Source organism: Lacerta agilis, chromosome 10 (assembly GCF_009819535.1).
Source record: "Lacerta agilis isolate rLacAgi1 chromosome 10, rLacAgi1.pri, whole genome shotgun sequence".
NCBI lineage: Eukaryota > Metazoa > Chordata > Lepidosauria > Squamata > Lacertidae > Lacerta > Lacerta agilis.
The window spans coordinates 42,968,613-42,989,543 of NC_046321.1; the positions used below are offsets into that span (position 1 = coordinate 42,968,613).

The 20,931-nt window shown below is 40.5% G+C and overlaps 1 protein-coding gene across 2 annotated transcripts in view; it reads right to left on the reverse strand.

Annotated features, from left to right (window-relative positions):
* Nucleotides 1-9,254: 9,254 nt before the first annotated feature.
* The window catches only part of FRS2 (fibroblast growth factor receptor substrate 2), a 33,377-nt gene continuing 21,700 nt past the window's right edge, over nucleotides 9,255-20,931 (reverse strand). Inside the window, exons 2-7 of one of the 2 annotated variants that reach the window (XM_033161479.1) lie at nucleotides 19,945-20,044; nucleotides 19,162-19,253; nucleotides 18,418-18,604; nucleotides 11,608-11,766; nucleotides 11,197-11,360; nucleotides 9,255-10,911 (exon numbers count right to left, since the gene is read on the reverse strand). In XM_033161479.1, coding sequence (XP_033017370.1) covers nucleotides 9,922-10,911; nucleotides 11,197-11,360; nucleotides 11,608-11,766; nucleotides 18,418-18,604; nucleotides 19,162-19,227 — 1,566 coding nt within the window. In that variant the 5' untranslated portion in view covers nucleotides 19,228-19,253; nucleotides 19,945-20,044 and the 3' untranslated portion in view covers nucleotides 9,255-9,921. Of the gene's footprint in view, nucleotides 10,912-11,196; nucleotides 11,361-11,607; nucleotides 11,767-12,307; nucleotides 12,354-18,417; nucleotides 18,605-19,161; nucleotides 19,254-19,944; nucleotides 20,045-20,931 lie in introns of those variants that run through there. The other variant, XM_033161480.1, reaches the window with a different exon arrangement.

Sequence of the window (20,931 nt, forward strand, 5' to 3'; positions counted from 1 at the left end):
TGGCACACTGGTGATTACAGGACTGTTATTGTCTGTTTTCATGCTAAGATTTTAGCTGGGCTGTACCATAACTTCGGAACCACAGTGCAGGGTTAGAGAAGCAAAGTTTTAGAAGACATAGCTGAAGGTGATGCTACAATGAAATGACATGTTTATGTTAAGAAAAGAAAGGCACCATACTTGCTGGTTGGGACATGCAATAATATGGTATACCATACAAACACTATTTCCTTTTACAAAATGGAAGCATTTCCTATACATTCAGTAGCAATCAATGCCTTACAAACAAGACAACTGCCTGCATTCAAGGTTTGGCAAATATCAGGGGAAATATAGAATTAGTACCATATATGTATCTTTATATAATATTATATATTTATTTATATATATGTATATATTGCATTGGAAATTAACAGGGTGTTCAGGTTGTTGACATCCGTTGCTAAACAAAAAGTATAGAAATTCCTGAGTGAAGGACCTTCTCCATTTTTAAGATCATTTGTTTCACATACAATACCTCAAAAAATCAAAGCACTAAGGAATGTGATATTCAGAAAGTAACTTCAGTTCTGACCATAAATGGGAATAAAACTTTTTCAGTTACGTTTCAGGTCATTTGTGAATATATCGAAAAGCAACATCATCCTGTTTGATGATGATACCTCATGTTCTCAGCCAAGACAATGTGGACATAAAAGCTATGCATGAGAAGACTTTAATTCCTAACTCTGCCCTTTTTTCACTGCAAAGAGATTTTGGAACGGGAATGTCACTACCAATGCAAACTTGCAGCTAATTTTACATTACTGTGTTAATTTGTTTGAAACAAGCATAAAATTGTCAGACATGCCTCATGTCTCATACATATTATGGCCTTAATCAGACTTATATTGATGTGCTCCAGTCCCTAGCCGCAGATCAAGGTTCTGGCCCCATTCAGAGACACTTCTGTGGTAGATTTCAAAGAAACGGTTCATGAAGAAAGAAGCCATTCTATGGTAGGGCCTTTGTGAACACACAGGAAGACTGCCCTGTGCCATAGGAACCAACGATTTCATTCTTAATGACAGTCATACATTCTTTTTTTACATAAAAGTACAACAGAACAGATATAGCAGAAGACATGTACTTCAAATATACATGTTACCAGCCTTGAAAATGATAGTATTTCAACTGTGCTTTGTAAATACAGTTCAAAAAGTTGCTTTGTTTTTAATTAACATTTCAGGGACAATAAAAGGAACTTCATCAGGTATTAATTTCTACTTTCCTTATTTCACACACAAGTCTATGTTAAACTGGAGTAAACTTTGGGCTGGATCCAGAGAATTGTGAGGAGGAAGCTCGTAGAAGTGAATATTCCCATACACTCCTTCCTGTTCCACATCCCCTTTAGTCATAAAGGCAGTGCTTTTTTCTGGGGGTATGCAGGGGTACGCATACCCCTAAACATTTTGTGAATCTAAGTTTGGCCTCATTGTATTTCAATATGAGTAGGAAAATGAGAGTGCTCCTAAACATTTTTTAAGAAAAAAAGCACTGCATAAAGGTGATTCTCTTAGTGCTTAGGGTGGTTGTTGGGGGAGATGGGAAGCTGCATAATAATCAGAGGCAACCACTTGCACAAGGTACCTCTCCTAGGAGGGTCCTCTGAGCCTCAGGTATGGCTTTTCAAAGGGTGGAGGTGGAAGGAAAGTCCTGTTTCATGAGTTTCTTCCCACTCACCGTTCTCTGTACCCAGCTTAGAAAACTGTCATGATAGCCTGGCAAAACTATTGACAAACATTTGAGAAAACATTTGACCATACCTGAAGATGAAGAAATGATGAAGATTTGATAGTTAACACTGGTATGCATCATCTAAAATAAGTAATTTCAGACTGGACAATAATGCAAGTTCATGTTTGTTTGTTTTTAACCTTGAAACAAGCACCAGGAACATTCATTTGGGATATTTTGAATTAAAAGACCTGTGTAAAAAAATAAATTGGGGGACGGAATGTGAAATAAGGTGAACAGTTGCAAAGAATGGTAGCATTTTATACGACTGTTAAAGGTGTAGAAACTCTTTCGTTGTTTTTATCAAGTCATGCTACTGTGAAGAGAGAGCAAAAGGTAAATACAGCCAGTGATCATTCTACTGCTAGTATTGTTATTATTACTTTTTAAGAGATGGGTTTTAGGTTCCTTGTGTTTTTGGATTTAAAGAGATGGGTATCTGCTTCAACCTTTACTTGGTAAAATTACAAGGGATCAACCTTCAAGAAATGGAAAAAAGGATTTATGAATCCAAAACCATAAATTCATAAATGTGTCCTTTTAAAGGGAGATCACACGCAATACTGCTTAGGTCTAGTCCACGATAAATCTGTGTATCATCAAATGCTGTTAAAGAAATAGTACCACTGACAACTGAAATTTCAAGTGAAGTATTTCTATCTTGTCTGTGTAATAAATGAACTTTATACCATCTATGCACTCTACATGTGTCAGCACCAACACTTTTTCACATTTACTTCTATCTTTCCTTGGCCCACAAATAAAATCTGGGGAAGTATCCTGTGCATATGTGCTTCCCACATCCAGAATGTATGCAATTGCACCCATATACTTTCTAACTTAATTCCGGGGCGAAGAAAACCCCCAGTAAGCATTAAATAAGAGGAAAGAGAGAACAGGATACAAGACAACTTTGAAACGTGGTTGTACATAGCTGGTGCCTGGGACTGCAGAGCAGTCTGGTGTTCTGCCAGGATCATGCAGTACTCAGATGCTCTGCTTCTATTGTAAGCCTTCCTAATTGTCAGGGACTGCTTGGATACTGAGAGGTGGGCACCAGAAGGGAGGTTGGAGACTGACTTGGAAAGAGATCAGTGATCTGGTGCAGCCTGTAATAGCCAGGAGATGAGAGTCAGAGGCAGGAGAAGCTGCAGGGTTGGAGAGGAAAGAACAGGTGCAGGAGGAAGACAGGTCAGGCTGGTGTAGAGGAAAGGACCTCCTCCTTCTGCCCTCACCTCTCCTGCTCCACTGTCCCCCAGAATCAGCAGAGGATTGAAGCAGGAGGAGCAGAAACAAGTTACATGAAGGCAGAGTCATTGCCTCTTTGCACGCAGAGGTCAGGAGTGGGGCCTCTCTGTTGCAGCAACTGCCTCATCCAGTGCACGCCTAGGAGTAGCTAGATGAGAGATGCAGCACTGATGGGCATGCCTTTCCTAAGTTTTAAGTGTACTTTTCACAATAAAGAGTTAATTCATCACTCTGGACATTCCTTGCCTTGACGCTGATTTTGTCAGAGAAGTGAATGGGTGCAACAGTGCAAGTTTGCTGAAAAATCATAATAAAAGTGAATGGAGAATGAAGAGAGGTGTGAAGCAGCAGTCACAAAGAGGGAGAACGCAAGATTCAATGGGCACCAACCAAGCAATATGCTGATACCTCCTTAACACATAATGTTGTACAAGAAAATAGAGCACCACCATAGAATTCATGGGACGTTGTTTACTGTGCCCACTTCTGCTTGAGTATCAGGTACTACGTTGTACAAAGAAAAACCAATGCAGCAATTAAGCAAACGCTTGTAAAGACAATTTCCCCTGTGCTGATGCTTTCTCCACTTATCTGCATTAGGCGTGGCAATTTTTTGCCTTTAGTATAAATAAAGCATTTTACTGAAAAACCGGAAGACTTAAAAAGGTGGTTGGCAATATTATTCTCTTAAATCACATTTTACTAGACTGCTATTCAACTTGGGCTCATCAACTGATCAATTCAGCAGAGTATCCTGTCCAGGTGATAGGTGGTTAAGGCTGAGTATGTGTTCAGTATCTCTGCATGATTGCTGCATGAGCACAAAAGGTACAATTGGACACAGAAATCTGGCACCCTGGGAATCAGTACCAGCTTTTTTTATTCTTTTCAAAGAATCTGGTAGCTGGAAAAAAGCTTGGAAATATGTGATTGAACTCTGGTGAAATCTATGTTATCTAAGGATAGTCGACTTCCTGTGCCCTAGGAACATCATTTTAGTGCCTGCCACAGCTTTTTGCTCCTATTTCTTGACACCTGTGTCTACAAACCTAAATAGCCTCCATGCAATTAGCCCTCCCATTCTATTCTGGTAAAGGTAAAGGGACCCCTGACCATTAGGTCCAGTCGCAGACGACTCTGGGGTTGCACGCTCATCTCGCTCTATAGGCCGAGGGAGCTGGCGTTTGTCCGCAGACAGCTTCCGGGTCGTGTGGCCAGCATGACTAAGCCGCTTCTAGTGAAACCAGAGCAGCGCACGGAAACACCGTTTACCTTCCCGCCGGAGCAGTACCTATTTATCTACTTGCACTTGACGTGCTTTCGAACTGCTAGGTGGGCAGGAGCTGGGACCGAACACTGGGAGCTCACCCCGTTGATACAGTTCTCTTAGGAAAGCATGCAAAATCAGCAAATCTGACTGGTGTAACAACAGAATTTGGATTTTACTGACACACACATAAAACCCTGGAGATGGAAAATTCAGAGAGTGAGATCTATGACTTTAAAGGTATTAACTGAGGAGTTTCCAGAATATGCACATGTTCATTAGCACCTTTGGTAAAACCTTGTTTCTGCAAGTATGTCAACCTATATTGTGTCTTGTACTTTTCACAACTAAAATTATTACACTGTAAAGACTTCAAAATGAAGCAGCAATTGCACCTACGCTGTGCCCTTCTGTGATATCGAAATGACGGGATAATTTACAGCTAATGTGATAACATAAAGACACCGGAGAAATGGTGTCTTGTGTACTTTTCAGGCAAAAAAAAAATGTGGATAGATAGTATTACTGAAAGGTTATTGCCACTTTTTGCAGGATATTGTGGAGGAAATGTCAACATCATGCTAGTTATTTCTCCAAAAAGTATGTGTTCAGTGCTCTCCTACGAAGCACACTGCAGATCCAATGCAAACATTAATACTGATGACAAACAGAGACTCAAATCTGCTAATGATGACTGCATCCCAACTCTGATGAGTCTCCAATAAAGTGCATATCTTGTCATTTGATAGCAGCTAATTAGACACACTGTCTCCCTGAAGAGACAGAGATAAAACCATGAAAGCTATTTCGGATGTCAAAAAAGGATAAAGAGCTACCCTGGTTTCTTTCAAACATACTGTACATGCAAGGAGATAGTGTTCAGGTACATAAGACACAAAATATGATTAAGGGGAAACAATGCAAAGACAATTGATCAAATCTAAGCTTTTCTCAAAAAATAAATTATGATCGTATCCTCTTTCCTTTTACATTCTACTGTATATTTCATAATACCTATTTTCCTCAAGCAAAATTATAGAGCTTAACACCATGCAGTACTGCCAATCAGGATCCAGTTAGCTGAAATGTATTTAACAGGATTTCAGATTATCCTGACACATTCAATGTACAGTTGCTTTCGGAGCGTATCAATAGTCCCCTAACTTCTCAAGTACCAGGCTATTTACTTCCAAGCACCATTCACTGATGGACAGATAAAAAGAAATAATTTGTTTCTAAAACAATTCACAACACCCCATTCCTTCTATTATTTCCATATGAAGGCTTCTACCTGTATATCTGACTACATTCTCATATAAATATGAGCAGGAAGGTATTTTTAGGCAGCTGAGTTCTTAAAATGTTATTGAAATGAAGGCAACATTATAACTGAACAGGAAAGCAGCTTTGCCAGAGTCTTTTTTATGTCCGAAGCCCAAACAAGAATGTAAGTGATTTTTTTGGAGGGTTTGTGTATGGAACTCAACTTTTTTGGAAGACACTTAGATATTTTTTTAAAAAATTGATCCGTTAACATAGTTTTGTTCAATACTGAAGGGCCTGTATATAGAGACGTGAAGGCCCAAAAGAAAAGAAAAAACCTGAATTATATGTGTTTTTCCTGTACTGAGATATGTTAGTTTCCCATCTACAAAAAACAAGTTTTGGGAAACATAGGAAAAAAATAATGCATTTTCTTTCAGAATGAAGAAAATACTTTTTAAAAACCAGTTTTAAAGTAAAATCACTATGCAGTCAGTTCACAGTGTTGAAAATCTCTCAGACCAAGGTAGTAAATGTTAGTGATAACAGCGTTGCTGCTATGATCAGAAAAGCAACACTCTAAGACTTAATTCAAAATTCACAGGAAATTGGTCCTTGTTTGAAGTCCATGAAGTTCCAATTGAAAGTTTATAGATTCAGAACCTATGGATCTTTCAGAGCAAAAACCACAAGTTATGCTACTATCTGCAATTATATTTACTGAGATCATGTGGGATATAAATAAAACAAGTAACTGTTCAGGAGAGATAATTTTCTCTGCAGTTCCAGTGAATGCTTCAGCTGTTCCTATGCATGTTTACTCAAAAGCAAATTCCACTGAATTCAGTGGCGCTCAAGCAAATTAACAGAGAAATCTTAACCCTGGCCAGGTAGGAACAGGGCAGAGCACAGAATTGACCAGAGTGGAAGACAGGATTTTAATTTTTAAGCTACTTTGATAGTTCCGCCTCCCCCTTCCCGCTAGCAGTGTCCTGGTTTGGGGGTGCTACCCTTGGTATCACCAGCAGAAACACCACTAGCATTAACTACTCAACCATCACCATTTCAGCAGCTAGGGCCATCCACTGGTGGAGCCTGGCAGATGGGATACCTCCACCATATCATAATCCCTCTTACAGCACAGATCAGGGGGTTAGAGCTGGTCTGTAACTTTGCATGGGTCTGGATTCCAAGTATGGTAACTGTTTAAGTATAATAAACCTATAATGTATTATTAACAGGCTATCCAAATGTAAAACCGCTATTTTATTATAGGAACGTGTACTTCCAGAGCTTCTCTCTTAAAATATAGCATATTCTGTTTCCGCATGAAAATATTTAGGTTTACAATACTATTTTAAGCCCATGCCTTCCTTTGTTTACTACAATATTGATAGCTTCAATACTGTATTTCATTTCATTTTTTCCTTATTTTTCCAAGTGAACATTGGCAAGGTACCTTCGACATGGAATTTTAAACTGCTGCACCCTAACCCTGGATAGATTTGCAATTATTGTTTAAATAAAATAAAGATGTTTATAACTTTAAATTTCATAAATAAACTAAACAGTACCAATATGTTCTAAAACATACTACATTTTGTGTTTTTAAAGAAGGAAAGTTTATGTTTGATATGATAGTATGCTTATAAATATATATATATTTCCATTTTTACATAATTTCTGGAATTCTTTTTCTGGTGAGGAAAACACACCAGGATTCCATCCCTGCTCCCAGGATCCTTTAAAATGTCTTGAAATTGTTAGATCTCTCCATGGTATCCCACCAGTTTTTAACAGCTATTTTTTCCTTTGCAATTGCAGACTCAGCTACTCTGTGCTGCTGTGATTTTGCTTTGCAAGCTTCTTTTACTGTGAGACTGAGGGACAACTGGATAAATTTACCAGGGAAGATCAGCAGATGCCAGATATACCGGGAATATTCAGTGATAGTTAAACTAGCAAATAAAAGGGGTTACATTTATATATCCAGAGATATTACTTCCAGATATTCTCTACATATTCAGTAGCTCCTCCATTCAAAGACTTGCTCTGCTGGCAAACAAAACTTATGATGGAACACACTGATGTCAATACAGAACCATATCACAAAAGCACATTATGGCAGCACTGAAAGGATTTCATGCATAGAATCCTAGACAGATATCCCATTGCAGATGTTTAGGACTGGGATCCCTGTTTCATAGAACCCAGATGCAGACAGGAACATAGGAAGCTGCCTTATTCCAAAAGTCACATTACTGGACCATCTAGCTCAGCACTGACAGCATGAACTGGAGCGGCTATGCAGGGTTTCAGACAAGACCTATCTGGAAATGTTAGGGATTGAACCTGGCACCTTCTGCAAGCAAAGCATGTGTTCTACCACTGAGCTGTGGCCCTTATCCAACTCAAGCAGACTATTACTTGTACAACCACTTTACCGGCTTGTATTGGTAAAGCATAGGATATATTCAAGCCCAGAATTCTGACTGCTACATTGACCTGCAAATGTTATCTGGAAGAAGCCAATACATGCTCACATCTCTATACACCCCTCTCTAAGGTGCCAGGGAACTGTTTGTACTCAAACATCTATAATGCACCATTCCATTTGTGCAAGTAAATAAGGCCTTTCTGATAAGGGACAATATTACACGTGGGCCTCCCAAAAGCTTTCCCATAACATGGAAACTGAACATAAGGCAACATATAAAATACAATGAACAAGAGCTATTTACAGAATTAACAGTATGCAACTTAAAGGCTGTACAGGAGAGATGGTGATGCAAAATGAAAAGCAAGAAAGAGCAAAGACATTTTACAGAATGGAATGATCTGACCATACATTAAATGTAATTGCGAATTACTTCACAACTATCTGTACAACTGTACAGGAAAAACCTGAAGCTGCCACTTGGAAGTCTGCAGTGGAACTAAGCCAAGGCCAATTTCAGATTGTGATGAAAAGGAACATTGACGTAAAGAGAACCCTGGTGTGACCTCTTGCATGTGACAGTGGCAAGTCAATCCTGAAGCTCTTTTCTCAGGATGGTCTGAAGAAACAAATCTAACATGTAAGTTGGAATCCAAAGAGCTCTGTGCAACCGCAGCAGATAGTGCTTCTACATCTGCATGGAACGGCTGCTGGTTTTTTTCTTTCAGCTGCATCCCTTTACACTGCATGGGATGTTGCTCCAATAGGTTTCTGGGAGCAGCCCTTTGTGGGGTGGGGGGCATAATGGGACAAAGAGGGCTCCAGCAGTAAGCAAAGTCAGGAATGCCATCCACTGCATCCTGGCCAAAAACAATTTATAGCTCTTTATCAATACAGTACCGTACCATATTCTTTATGCCACCTTTACACACACAAAAGTATAAGTTTATCTCACTTCCCCGCTAAATGGTACACTTTCTTCAGATTAGTCACTGCTACTTTTGATTGGACAAAGCAAAAAGCAAAAAAATAAAATCCTTGAACTGCAACACAGTGTCTTTCTGAAGTGCAAATGAATCTGTGACAAAACAGCATTTTTAAAAATTACTACCTGCTGGATTTATGGTCAGTGGTTTTAAAGTGCATCTGGTCATTATTTCAAGGACTGAAACCAAGTGCTATACTTTAATATATTTATGAAACTGCTGATTTCATCCCTCCCAAGTCAGCCACTCGTAAGTAATGGCACTCTACTCAGTATTAAAATTTCAAATTTAATAATTGGCTTTATTAAAAGACTTACACAGTGCAGGACAGTCACAAGCTGCTCCTACTGGAAGGGCTTTAGAGGATGACAGCTGCCTGTCATCCTCTCCCATCAACTAAGCACTGATTTATGTGCCAGACCATCATTAAGCCCACACATGCTAGATAAAAGGAATTTGCACCCTGTTATGGCTCAACCCAAACTGACCAGAATCTCTCTCGTCGATGCCACATGATGCCATAAATTCAACTGGAATATGTGAATCTATGGGCCTATGCTATGAGAGAAAATACTGACCTGCTTGTTAATACAAAGTTTCAGGAGGCATTTTAAAAAGTGTCATAATGCCTTCAGTGACTTTAGGCACATGGCCAAGTTTGCCAGAACTGGCATGTTATCCAACTTTCAGCCAATGCAATAGGCACTATAAGAAGATGGCAACACTGTCTGAAAGCTGTTAACTACCATTGTAAAATGAAACAGTGTTATTCAATACTCTTTCTATCTCAATTCCCTTAAATAAGCACATGACATGAAGCATTCAGAAAAAAATCTATCAATCTATAACATGTGGTGTAGCATTTAAAAATCAAAACAGAGCATTCATTTTTAAAAAAAACTTCAAAAAGGTGCAAATGATTTAACTAATGCTTTCCAGGCTCACATAGGCAGGTCAGTACTATTATGTCTAGTTTTCCTAGAAGTACCGTCATCACGTGGCAGTGCTTTCTGCAAGCTTGACATAGCAGCTGTTCTTTCAATGTCTATCACAGCATACAGCTCTGTGCGCCTGGTTGGAGTCTGTGGAAGTGGCGTGGTAGGAGTTTTTGGAGTCTGAGGGTTGTCAGAGTCACTGCCACCTTCCAAATCAACCTGTATATAATTGAGCTGCCTGTGTTCTGAACTTGGTCGCCTAATATCAAAGTTAAAGACCGTTGGGGTACAGTCCCGGCGTCTTGCATATTCCACTTTGTGAGCACTTGATGGCACCGTCACATTCTCTGTATTGACATAATTATGCATGGGGTCTAAATTATTGTGATAGCCATTCAGAGACGGCGTCTTTGGTCCTAAACTGTAATCCTCCTCTTTACTTAGCTTGTGGGCTTCCCAAACTGGAGGCAAAGATGGCAGGTTTTCGTAATTTAGCAACGCAGTTCTCCTCTGAGCTGAATTGTTGATATTCTGGGTGTCAGAGGTACTGGATGATATCAGACGACCTCTCCTGAGTCCTGGGGCACCAGGGATAGGCAACCTATTTACATTTTCATATGCTATTTTGTTACCAGAGGAAACTTCTTTGCGTTCGTCACTGTCATACCCAGTGTCCCATTCATTGTTACTACTCCCGCTAGCTTGAGTACTGTTGCCACTGGTTTCAGTACTGTTTCCACCACCTTGAGTACTGTTCCCAGTGGATTCAGTTTTTTCTTTTTCCATTAACTGCCTCTGGACAGGTGTTGGACCCAAAACAAATTTGACTCCTTCAGGTTCCAGTACAACCTGGGCATCTCTATCATCTGGACAAGTTTCATCTTCCCTTGCCTTGCTTGTTTCTGCATTAGAAACCCTTCGCTCCAGAGGTGTACGCACACTTGGCCTGTTTTTTCTTTCCTCCTGTACACCTGTTGTATTCACATATGTATGGACCTGCAAAGGACAGAATAGCGTGTCAGCTGTGGGGTCACATGGCTACTCCACACATTGTCTTACTCCATTTTTCCTTATGACCATATTTTTTGGTGATATCCCAAAGGGGTAGGTACAAGGCAACATGAACTCAGTCCAGAAACTTGCTTCAGAGCACGTCTACCATAGAGAACAAGACTGGCAATGATTTCAATAGAAATTTATACAATCACAGCAATCATGAGAAAGTGGAAGAGAATTAGACTGGAATATGACAACTGTGAAGTCAAACCCCAAATCACTTACTTGCTCCTCTGCTACAAGCAAGGGATGTGTTGACTCTTCGCCTACTGAAGGAAGACGGGCACTTCCTACGGAAGGGTGTCTGCTGGAGGGATGTGATGAAGCATCTCCATAGGAAGGATACCTTGGATACCCATTGGGTAGACTCTGCCCACTCAACCCAGGTGCTGATTAAAAAGAAAATTCAGTTACCCCATTGTATTGAATGGCATCCTTTTATTATTTGGTGTAACAACTAATTAGCATGCATGGATGCTTGGGAAATAACAGCATTTGTGGGTGAATTCACCTGCAATATTCATCATCTGAAATCGATGCGGTCTAAATCTTATGATGAATTTTAACACACTTCAAATGAGAACATGGCAAGTGAGCTCAAGTGTCATATTCAACACTCAGAAAAAATAAACTTACTGGTAGGTGTGCGAGGAGTTCTTGGAACTTCCATCTCTGTTTGATGTGGATTCCTTTCTACTACAGGCTCCTCTACCACATTTATACTATTATTCTGCATGATCTCTTGCAACATATTAAATAATTCTTCAGCACGAGCACACTTGAAGGCAAATATTCCTACAACAACATAGAATCTGTTAGATACCTTTAATGAATAAAATAAGCTTCCAATAACAGATGTTGTACAGTCCATTTAAGCACATACCTGTTAATAAAAAGACCTATCAAACTAAATTATGTTAAACCCCTTTTATATATGTATTGAAAAGTTTTAAATTCCTCATGATCACAGATTTAAACAAAAGGTAAAGTGGATAAAGCAACAATAACCAGAGAGAGAAAATTTAGGAAACAAAACTTTATTGGTAAGCCTGAAAGAACACGGTTTTGCTCCAGCAAAATTGTATTTCAGATTTTCTGCTCAGTATTTGTAACAAAATCAATATAAAATTCCTATACAAAGAGGTAAGAAGGATCTGACAAAGGGTAAAGTTCATGTGAAGGTTAAGGGATGAAGGAATATAAAACAGATTTGGGTGATACAGACAAAGCCAATTTGGTCTCAAGGATAGACACAGAAACAAAGTAGACAATACCATGGATTTTCCTCTAGTATTGTTCCACTTTGTCTTTTGACAGCAGAGGGAGCCCAACTTACCATCATCAGCAAAGAGAACCAGTGCAGTTGGCAGCTTTGGATTATTCTTCCATTGAAAGCATTAAGTTAAAGTTGACATTCTTGTTAACAAGTATGTGTTTTTGCTACTGCTGAGCTTTAGCTTATCTAACATATCAAAACTATTATCCACTACTCCGTTTCAGCCAACACAATTAGGTGTGGTAGCAGATTGTAAAACCTGAAAATTTTAGTAAATTGGTTATGTATTAAGAGCAGGACTACCCTGAGCAAATTTCAAATATAATAACGAAAAAGTTCTAAACAGTATCTAATTGTGTTATGCACACTCTCAAATATTCATGTTTTTAGTCGTCAACTAAATTTGTCACCATTTCCACAGTTGTCCACCACTTGCGCTCATTTATGCTATAAAACCTATTCAGATAATGCTTCAGACTAAATGGACTGTGATCCACAGTGCTACAAAAAAGTCCATATTTTTCCAAGGTAGCTGCTAAATAAAATAATGAATGCATCAAAATTTGTTCACAACAGAAATGGAATCCTATTCTTAATGGGCTTTGAGTACAATTAGTGGTTCGTGGTCAATGTTAGCCATACTTAGAATAGACCAGTGTTTCCCAAACTTGGGTCTCCATCCGTTTTTGGAATACAACTCCCATCATCCCTAGCTAGCAGGACCTAGGTCGGGGGTGTAGTCAGAAAACAGCTGGAGACCAAAGTTTGGGAAACACTGGAGTAGATCTACCAATATCAATAAAATTACTCCAGTCCAATTCAATGGTTCTACTCTGACTATGAAACACTGGAAGCTCTTGTATTTTATTGCAACATCTTTTGAACTTTCTGTCTTCAAACAACTGACAATTCTTTCCCAACTGAACATCTACTGATGAACCCTAAGCACTTGCCCTGAACATCTGCAGAGGCACGAACTAAACACAAGCCCTATAACTCATCCAACATTCTTCTGTGGTATAACTGGTACATAGTACACTCATCTAATTATATCCTTTAACATCTGAAACTGTGGGTTATATCCAACCCAGCTGTCCCACTGACATAAGGACTTCCACCTGGCAATGCAACTTTCTTTCCTTTTCCTCTCCCCATGCACCCTCTCTCCCAAATCTGCTCCTGGGGGTTGGTGCAACCCCCAAACAGATTTGGGGCACACATGGGAAAAGGAGCTCCACTGCAAAATGCAGAAGTCCTGGCACTAAAAGGTAAACTTCACTGGATTCAAAGCATTATTTTGAATATTGACTTTTGCACTTAGAAACAATTTTTTTAATCCAATTCCTCTTTGTCTCTGCATTTTAGGAAATGACTGGCAAGTTATTTTATAGGAAAGCCTACCCACCATTACTGATGCTCTCACTGAAGGACACCCAAAACACAGGTTTTACAGCAATGCTTTTGGTTAACTTACATGTTATATAGAAACAAGTTCCATTAATGCAACTTACATCACAATCCTAAATAAGCTTTATGGAACACAAAACTACTTTGTATATTTGGTGGGGGGGGGAGAGAATGTGACTTTTCCCAGTAGCAACCAGTAGTGTCATCTGAACCTCATTAGGAATCAGGGAGCACATAAGAAAACAGCCATAACTGAACTGATTGAGAAGATGCTCATTCCCCACAGCAATTCTTTATGCCTGCTTCAAGAGAAACTGATCTAAAATGGCAAAATGCAATGAATCTATGTACTTGTGACTATTTTCAGAACAGAATATAATTGTAAGATTTGTGGCATTCCACTGTTATTTGGTAGATATCCTCTTTTTTATGGAGGTGTGCTTTGCATTTTAAGAATTATGGTTCAACTGATATGACCTTTGAAAATGCTTTCATGGTCCACCAACTGGAGATGACATTGTGAAGCTGTAGCTCATAATGTTTGGGTTACCTTAAATATACTGGTACACTGTTGGGGAATTAAATTGTTCTCCTTATGATTGTTATTAAATTGAGCAACACTTAACACCACAAATAAACACAGTCCCCCACACAAGTTGGAACACTGATGCTTACACAACAGGCTGGGGAGAAAAAGGATAATTTTTGGTAGTTACAGAAGGCAAACCATATAAACATACTTCATTCTGCCACATTTAGTAATATTTAATGAGGATTAAGTGGGGATCTAAAGCACTGTTAAACAGCTGTCTCCAAATACATGTACTTGCTTTCAAACATTAACTGAGATATACCGTATATACGCGAGTATAAGCCGACGCAAATATAAGCCGAGGCACCTAATTTGACCATAAAAAACTGGGAAAACTTATTGACTTAAGTATAAGCCGAGGGTGGGAAATGCAGCAGCTACTGGTAAATTTCAAAAATAAAAATAAATACCAATAAAAGGCTTGGAAAGAAAGGGTCTCTTACAGGGAGGGCTCAGGGGTAAGGGGGCATATTGTGGGTACATTTCAGGGGGCAAGGGGAATATTCTGGAATGGATTAAGGGGGAAGGGGGCAGATTCTGGGAAGGTTTCAGGGTGGGTGGGGCATATTTAGGGAGGGCATGAGAGGCAAGGGGGCATATTCTGGGAAAGTTTCAGGGTGGGCAGTTTCTAGGGTGGGCAGAGCTGGGATGGGGGCAGTTTCTAGGGTGGGCAGAGCTGGGATGGGCAGGGGTTAAGAGGGAAGGCTTGGAAAGAAAGGGTCTCTTTACAGGGAGGGCTCAGGGGGAGGGGGCATATTCAGGGAGGAATTAAGGGGGGAGATTCTGGAATGGATTAAGGGGGAAGGGGGTTGATTCTGGGAAGGTTTCAGGGGTGGTTGGGGCATATTTAGGGAGGGCATCAAGGGCAAGGGGGCATATTCTGGGAAAGTTTCAGGGTGGGTAGTTTCTAGGGTGGGCAGAGCTGGGATGGGGGAAGGGGTTAAGAGGGAAGGCTTGGAAAGAAAGGGTCTCTTTACAGGGAGGGCTCAGGGGGAGGGGGAATATTCAGGGAGGAATTAAGGGAGCAGATTCTGGGAAGGTTTCAGGGGTTGATAGTTTCAGGGTGGGCAGTTTCTATGGCGGACTGAGCTGGGATGGGATGGGGGCAAAAGCAACAGGCTCTCTGGGGCCAGAGGAAAAGCATCGAGGAGCACTTTCTCCCCACTTTTCCCTCCCCGATGCGTTGCGCAGAGCAGGCACAGGATCATAGAGTCTCAGCGCAGTTTCTACAGTGGGCAGAGCTGGGATGGGCAGGGGTAGAGCAGGCACAGGATCATAGAGTCTCAGCGCAGTTTCTACAGTGGGCAGAGCTGGGATGGGCAGGGGTAGAGCAGGCACAGGATCATAGAGTCTCAGCGCAGTTTCTACAGTGGGCAGAGCTGGGATGGGCAGGGGTAGAGCAGGCACAGGATCATAGAGTCTCAGCGCAGTTTCTACAGTGGGCAGAGCTGGGATGGCAGGGTAGAGCAGGCACAGGATCATAGAGTCTCAGCGCAGTTTCTACAGTGGGCAGAGCTGGGATGGGCAGGGTAGAGCAGGCACAGGATCATAGAGTCTCAGCGCAGTTTCTACAGTGGGCAGAGCTGGGATGGGCAGGGGTAGAGCAGGCACAGGATCATAGAGTCTCAGCGCAGTTTCTACAGTGGGCAGAGCTGGGATGGGCAGGGGTAGAGCAGGCACAGGATCATAGAGTCTCAGCGCAGTTTCTACAGTGGGCAGAGCTGGGATGGGCAGGGGTTAAGAGGGAAGGCTTGGAAAGAAAGGTCTCTTTACAGGGAGGGCTCAGGGGGAGGGGGCATATTCAGGGAGGAATTAAGGGAGCAGATTCTGGGAAGGTTTCAGGGGTGGGTAGTTTCAGGGTGGGCAGTTTCTATGGCGGACTGAGCTGGGATGGGATGGGGGCAAAAGCAACAGGCTCTCTGGGGCTGAGCCGGCTCGCGCGCCTGCTCGATACTTGTGAACTTGTCCTGCTCCCACTGCCCCAGTCGCTACCTCTGTTCCCCTTCGGGGAGAAGGGACGGGAGGAGGAGGAGGCGGCGATCCTCGCACAGAGCAGGCACAGGACGAGGGATCAGAGAGCAGGCACAGATGGGGGATCGGCAGGGCAGGGGAGACAAGCAGCAAGAAAGGATCCCTTTCTTGCCGCTTGTCCCTTTGCAGCCGCCCGCTTCACCTGAGTATAAGCCGAGGGCGGCTTTTTCAGCCCAAAAAATGGGCTGAAAAAGTCGGCTTATACTCACGTATATACGGTAACTGGGAGCTAATAGAATGGTTGAAGATTCTTCTGCTATGATAAATTTTAGTAAAAACAAACAACCCCATCATGATCAATAAAAATGGCACTGCACTTTTGAGGATTTACAAATGTTTCCAATTTATATCACTTATCCATACCCAAGTTTTAGGGGATAGGTTAGAGCAGAAATACGATTTACAAAAGGCAATTTATGTGAGTTCCAAAAATCAATCAAACCCACAAACAAGGCATGAAAGCAGCAACCCTTTCCTATTTCTCCCCAACAACTGAGCGTCTTTCAGTATAGAGAAGAATAGCCAATGACACAATTAGCATCCATGAAGTGGTTCTTAAAAGCAATGTAAAACAATAGCCATCACCAAATATTATAGTACATGATTGTTGCTAGGATAAATGGGGAGGAAGAGAATCATGAGCATCTTGAAGGAAAGGTGCGGTATAGATGTAAGATATAAAAAGTTAAGCACCTTCGAAGAGGGATATTGTAAAGAGCCTTTTGGAATTCCCAAGTATACCACGTCAATTGGATTATCAACATATTTGCCAAAGCACATCAAAGCTTTGAGAGTACTTCCTTTTTCAGAAGCCATACTGATTCTTCCTCAAATATGTTATTCTATGGATTGTATCCAATGGTGCCCATGCATGGAATTCTGCTCACAAAACGAGCTTCCACCTTCCACTCCTCCCACCAGCATACTCCCATTTGCTTCAGAGACTTCCCCAACCCTCTGGAGCAGATTTGGGGGGCATGCAGGAGAGAGGAAATAAAAGTGAGGTCCTTTTCTGCAAAAATAAGTCTGCTTGTGCAATGCTGGCTTCCACCCAGCATGTTTAATAAGTCTAGGTTTAACTATGCCTTCAACCAATTTACTTGAGATAGAGGTTTGGCTAATAAGCCTGTAATTTCCTGGCTGTCCATTGGTTCCCTTTTAAAAATGTGTGGCATTGGCTTCCTTCCACTTTTTTAGCAAGGAGGCCCATTTTTAGCGACATGTTCTCTTCCTATTATTTTTAGATCATCAGTAATATCACATCTGACCTCTTTAAGAGGGTTGTTAAATTTTTTGTCAAGTTTCCATACCTTGTCACCTCTATTTCCCTTCTAATCCCCCTTCCAAAAAACCCTGATTCAAGTGTGGATATGTACTAAATAGCCAAGAATGATATCAAACATCCATTAGCTTCTCTGCAATCTTGTTATACTCGTTCAGTTAACCTTCTGTCCAACTGCTTTCCTGTATGTTGATATTCTATTATTGTAAGTAGTTTTGGAGGCCCTGAGGCACAAAGGTAGGCTATTAATATTTTAAAGTAAACAAGCAATCTATCCAAGTTTTTGGCATAAATGCTGCAATATATTCAGTATGCAATTGACTGATCTCTGACACACTATAAATACATGATTGTAATCCAGTATCTTCCACCACCAGCACCACCCCCCAAAAACCCCCCAACAAAAACCACCCAGTTTCTCTGCTTCCATGCTACAGGGGAAGTTGATTTAGAAAGTGAGGGATATTTCAGAAAGTATAGCAAGATGGTCAGCAGGTCAAAGTAAATTACAAGGCTAGTGCAATTTCCCTGTGTGAACCAAGTAGCTCCATTTTATATGAGTCAGCATATTCTCATAGACAGGTAAGATATGGGTCACTGCAGAGGTCTTATTAGCATACTGAAGTATTAAATGATGACTGATCATTCTAAGGTTCCTAGTTGGTGATGTGAATAAATCCTTACCTGATTTCAGAAAGGTAGGAAGTACTAACCTGGATTTCATTAAAATGCAGGGGAGGATTTTTGTCTGTTTTAATTCAGACCAACTGTTGTTCAAAATACAGGTGTTTAGTGACTACTCTCCCTTTCTCTTTTCTAGGTCTTCTATAGGAACAAGCAAAAAGCTATTATACATACCAGGTCCAGTTTGGCATCTTCGACCACTTTCAAATGAGAAGAGATTGGAATCGTAGCCATAACGGCGCAGACAGAGGTAATGCCATTTGACAGAATCCCGTTTACGGGTATACAAGATCAGTTCTGTGTCTGTAAGTTCCATTATACCAGAACCCAACTCATTACCGTCATCATCCACATTAATAACCTATAAAATAAAATGGATACTATATATTTAAAGCAAACCTCAATTTATTAAGCCACAGTCATGTACCTTACCTAACTCTACTAAGCAAATATTTGATACAAATATTTAAAACTATAAAACTAACAAATAAATCTATAAAACTAACAAATAAATTTGGCTTCCTGATCTAATACAGTTCAAATGTATTTTATTTCCTCTTAACATGGGGCCATGACTATCCAGGCCACATATATTTCCACCCTCCCTCTAGGCATTTCAAGACTGGCTATTAGTGGTGGTTAACTATCTTTAGCTAATAATGCTAAGAGATGCGAAGACAGAAATCTAGGCTGTCTCTGTGGTAATTAGAGAAGAGTAGGATACTATATGTAATACAAATACTATGGCTTAATTTATTTTTTAACAACCTATCTTCTTAAAAAGCAAGTCCACCAAGAGAGAAAGACAAATCCAAACATTTCCAAATTGCCCTACTGATTTCACATTTTCTGTCCCTAACCCGCCACCACATACCGGTAATCTGAATTCTGTGCCCATTAAAGGTGACAAAACCCTACCTTGAATTTGTTTCGATGGTTATCAGGGACTGCTTCTTTATCTGGACAGCTACAACAGCTACCCATGACTTCTTTAGAAGACCATGTGATTGCTAAAACCAAATTAAAAGAAAATGCATTTTAAAAATAGAAATGAAAACAAACATGCAAATGGCATATAAATTGACTATATTCCCAAACCATTAAAGAAAACTGGCAGAAGAAAAACAATTGTACATCAATGGAGACAGACAGAATGTAAGCATGTATTGTAAAAAAAACTACATTATAGGGTGAGCTCCAACATGGCATGAGTGAGTGCCCACTAGGGCAGTGGGGTTCCCCTGTCCTCCTTCCCCCCTCCAGGCCCCACATCTCCCCAAATCTGCTCCAGGAGTAAATTGGAAGTCGTGTTGTATTAGTTCATTTTATGCAAGTGAGTGGACATAACTGGATCTTACTCACAGTAAGATCCTGGAAGTCCTGCTCCTTGCCTTGCTGGTCTATTCCCACCTGACTTGGGACCTCCAGCTACAAAAGTTGAGGCTGCTGAACAGACTTTTGGCCTGAAGATTTGTTTAGTGTTTGTTGCTGTTATTGATATTATTTTTTGTATTTCTTTTTAGATCTTATTATGATTTATGTGAATTGTTCGATTTGGTTGTGAACTTTTTGATGTGTTTTGTTTACTACATTTGTAATTATGTATTTATTTTCATGCTGCCTTGAGCATGGTTTTTAACTATTCAGGCAAGTTCAGAAGGTGGTGAAGAGAAACATCTGGCGAAAGGTACATACACTCACCTAGATTTGGCCATTAATATTTCTAGCCTCTGGTACAGCATCAGTACTTCTGTCATACTTCAAAACATCATGTCGCCCTTCCACAGAAATGAGTTACGACCTAAAAATCAAAGTTTTGAAAACAACTATTATAGAGGGTCAAGAAAGCTGTTTGGAATAAAAATTGGTTCCGAAAGCAAAACAAATTAGGTAAGTAATATTTGCAGAGAATAAGTGTGCATACATGTGCTGGCCATAACTTATTCTAAAAGGGGTAATCCATAAAGACACTATATTTTTTGCTGTTATTTTTACCACCATTCTGTTCTTTAACTGAAGATTGCTACTTAATTGAGAAACGCAACTAACACAAAATACAGCACAAGATATTGCAAAGATGTCTTCTGCTGGCGGGGGTGGGGTGGGGTGGATCAATTATTACATTTACTTTTCAACAATTCCACCAGGTTTCTGGCTGACCACTTGCAATGTCTACTAGAAAAGCATCCAAGGGGCTAACTGAAGCAGCCAAATTATATAGGTAGCTAGCACTGCATTGAAGGGAAAGGGGAGGTCTTTTGACATCGCATAAAGCTTCAGAGCTGCTCCAAACCTCTTATCAACTCCTCTCTTCCAGTTTTGAGCTTAGAGAGGTTGGTGGGGCTCAAACCTGCAGGCCCAGCATGGTGAACACCATTGTCTTGCTCTAATGTCCAGGATGAGGCCATATTTCAATGGTAGAGCACATGCTTTGCATACAGATTCTCTGAGTGTAATTGGGGACGGTTGCCTAGTCTTTTCCTGAAGCAAAGATCTTTCAGCTTCTTGCTTTCTCCTAGTATTTGTTCCCACTATCTTCTGAAAGTCAGCCTCTTACTATGCTTGTTCTGTATGTTGCTTTCTTAGAAGAACTACGTCTTCAAAGAATATACTATTATGTAGTATTATGTAGGAGTTATTGTTCAAATGTGCAACTAGAGAACATCTCGGATGAGTCTCACATATAGC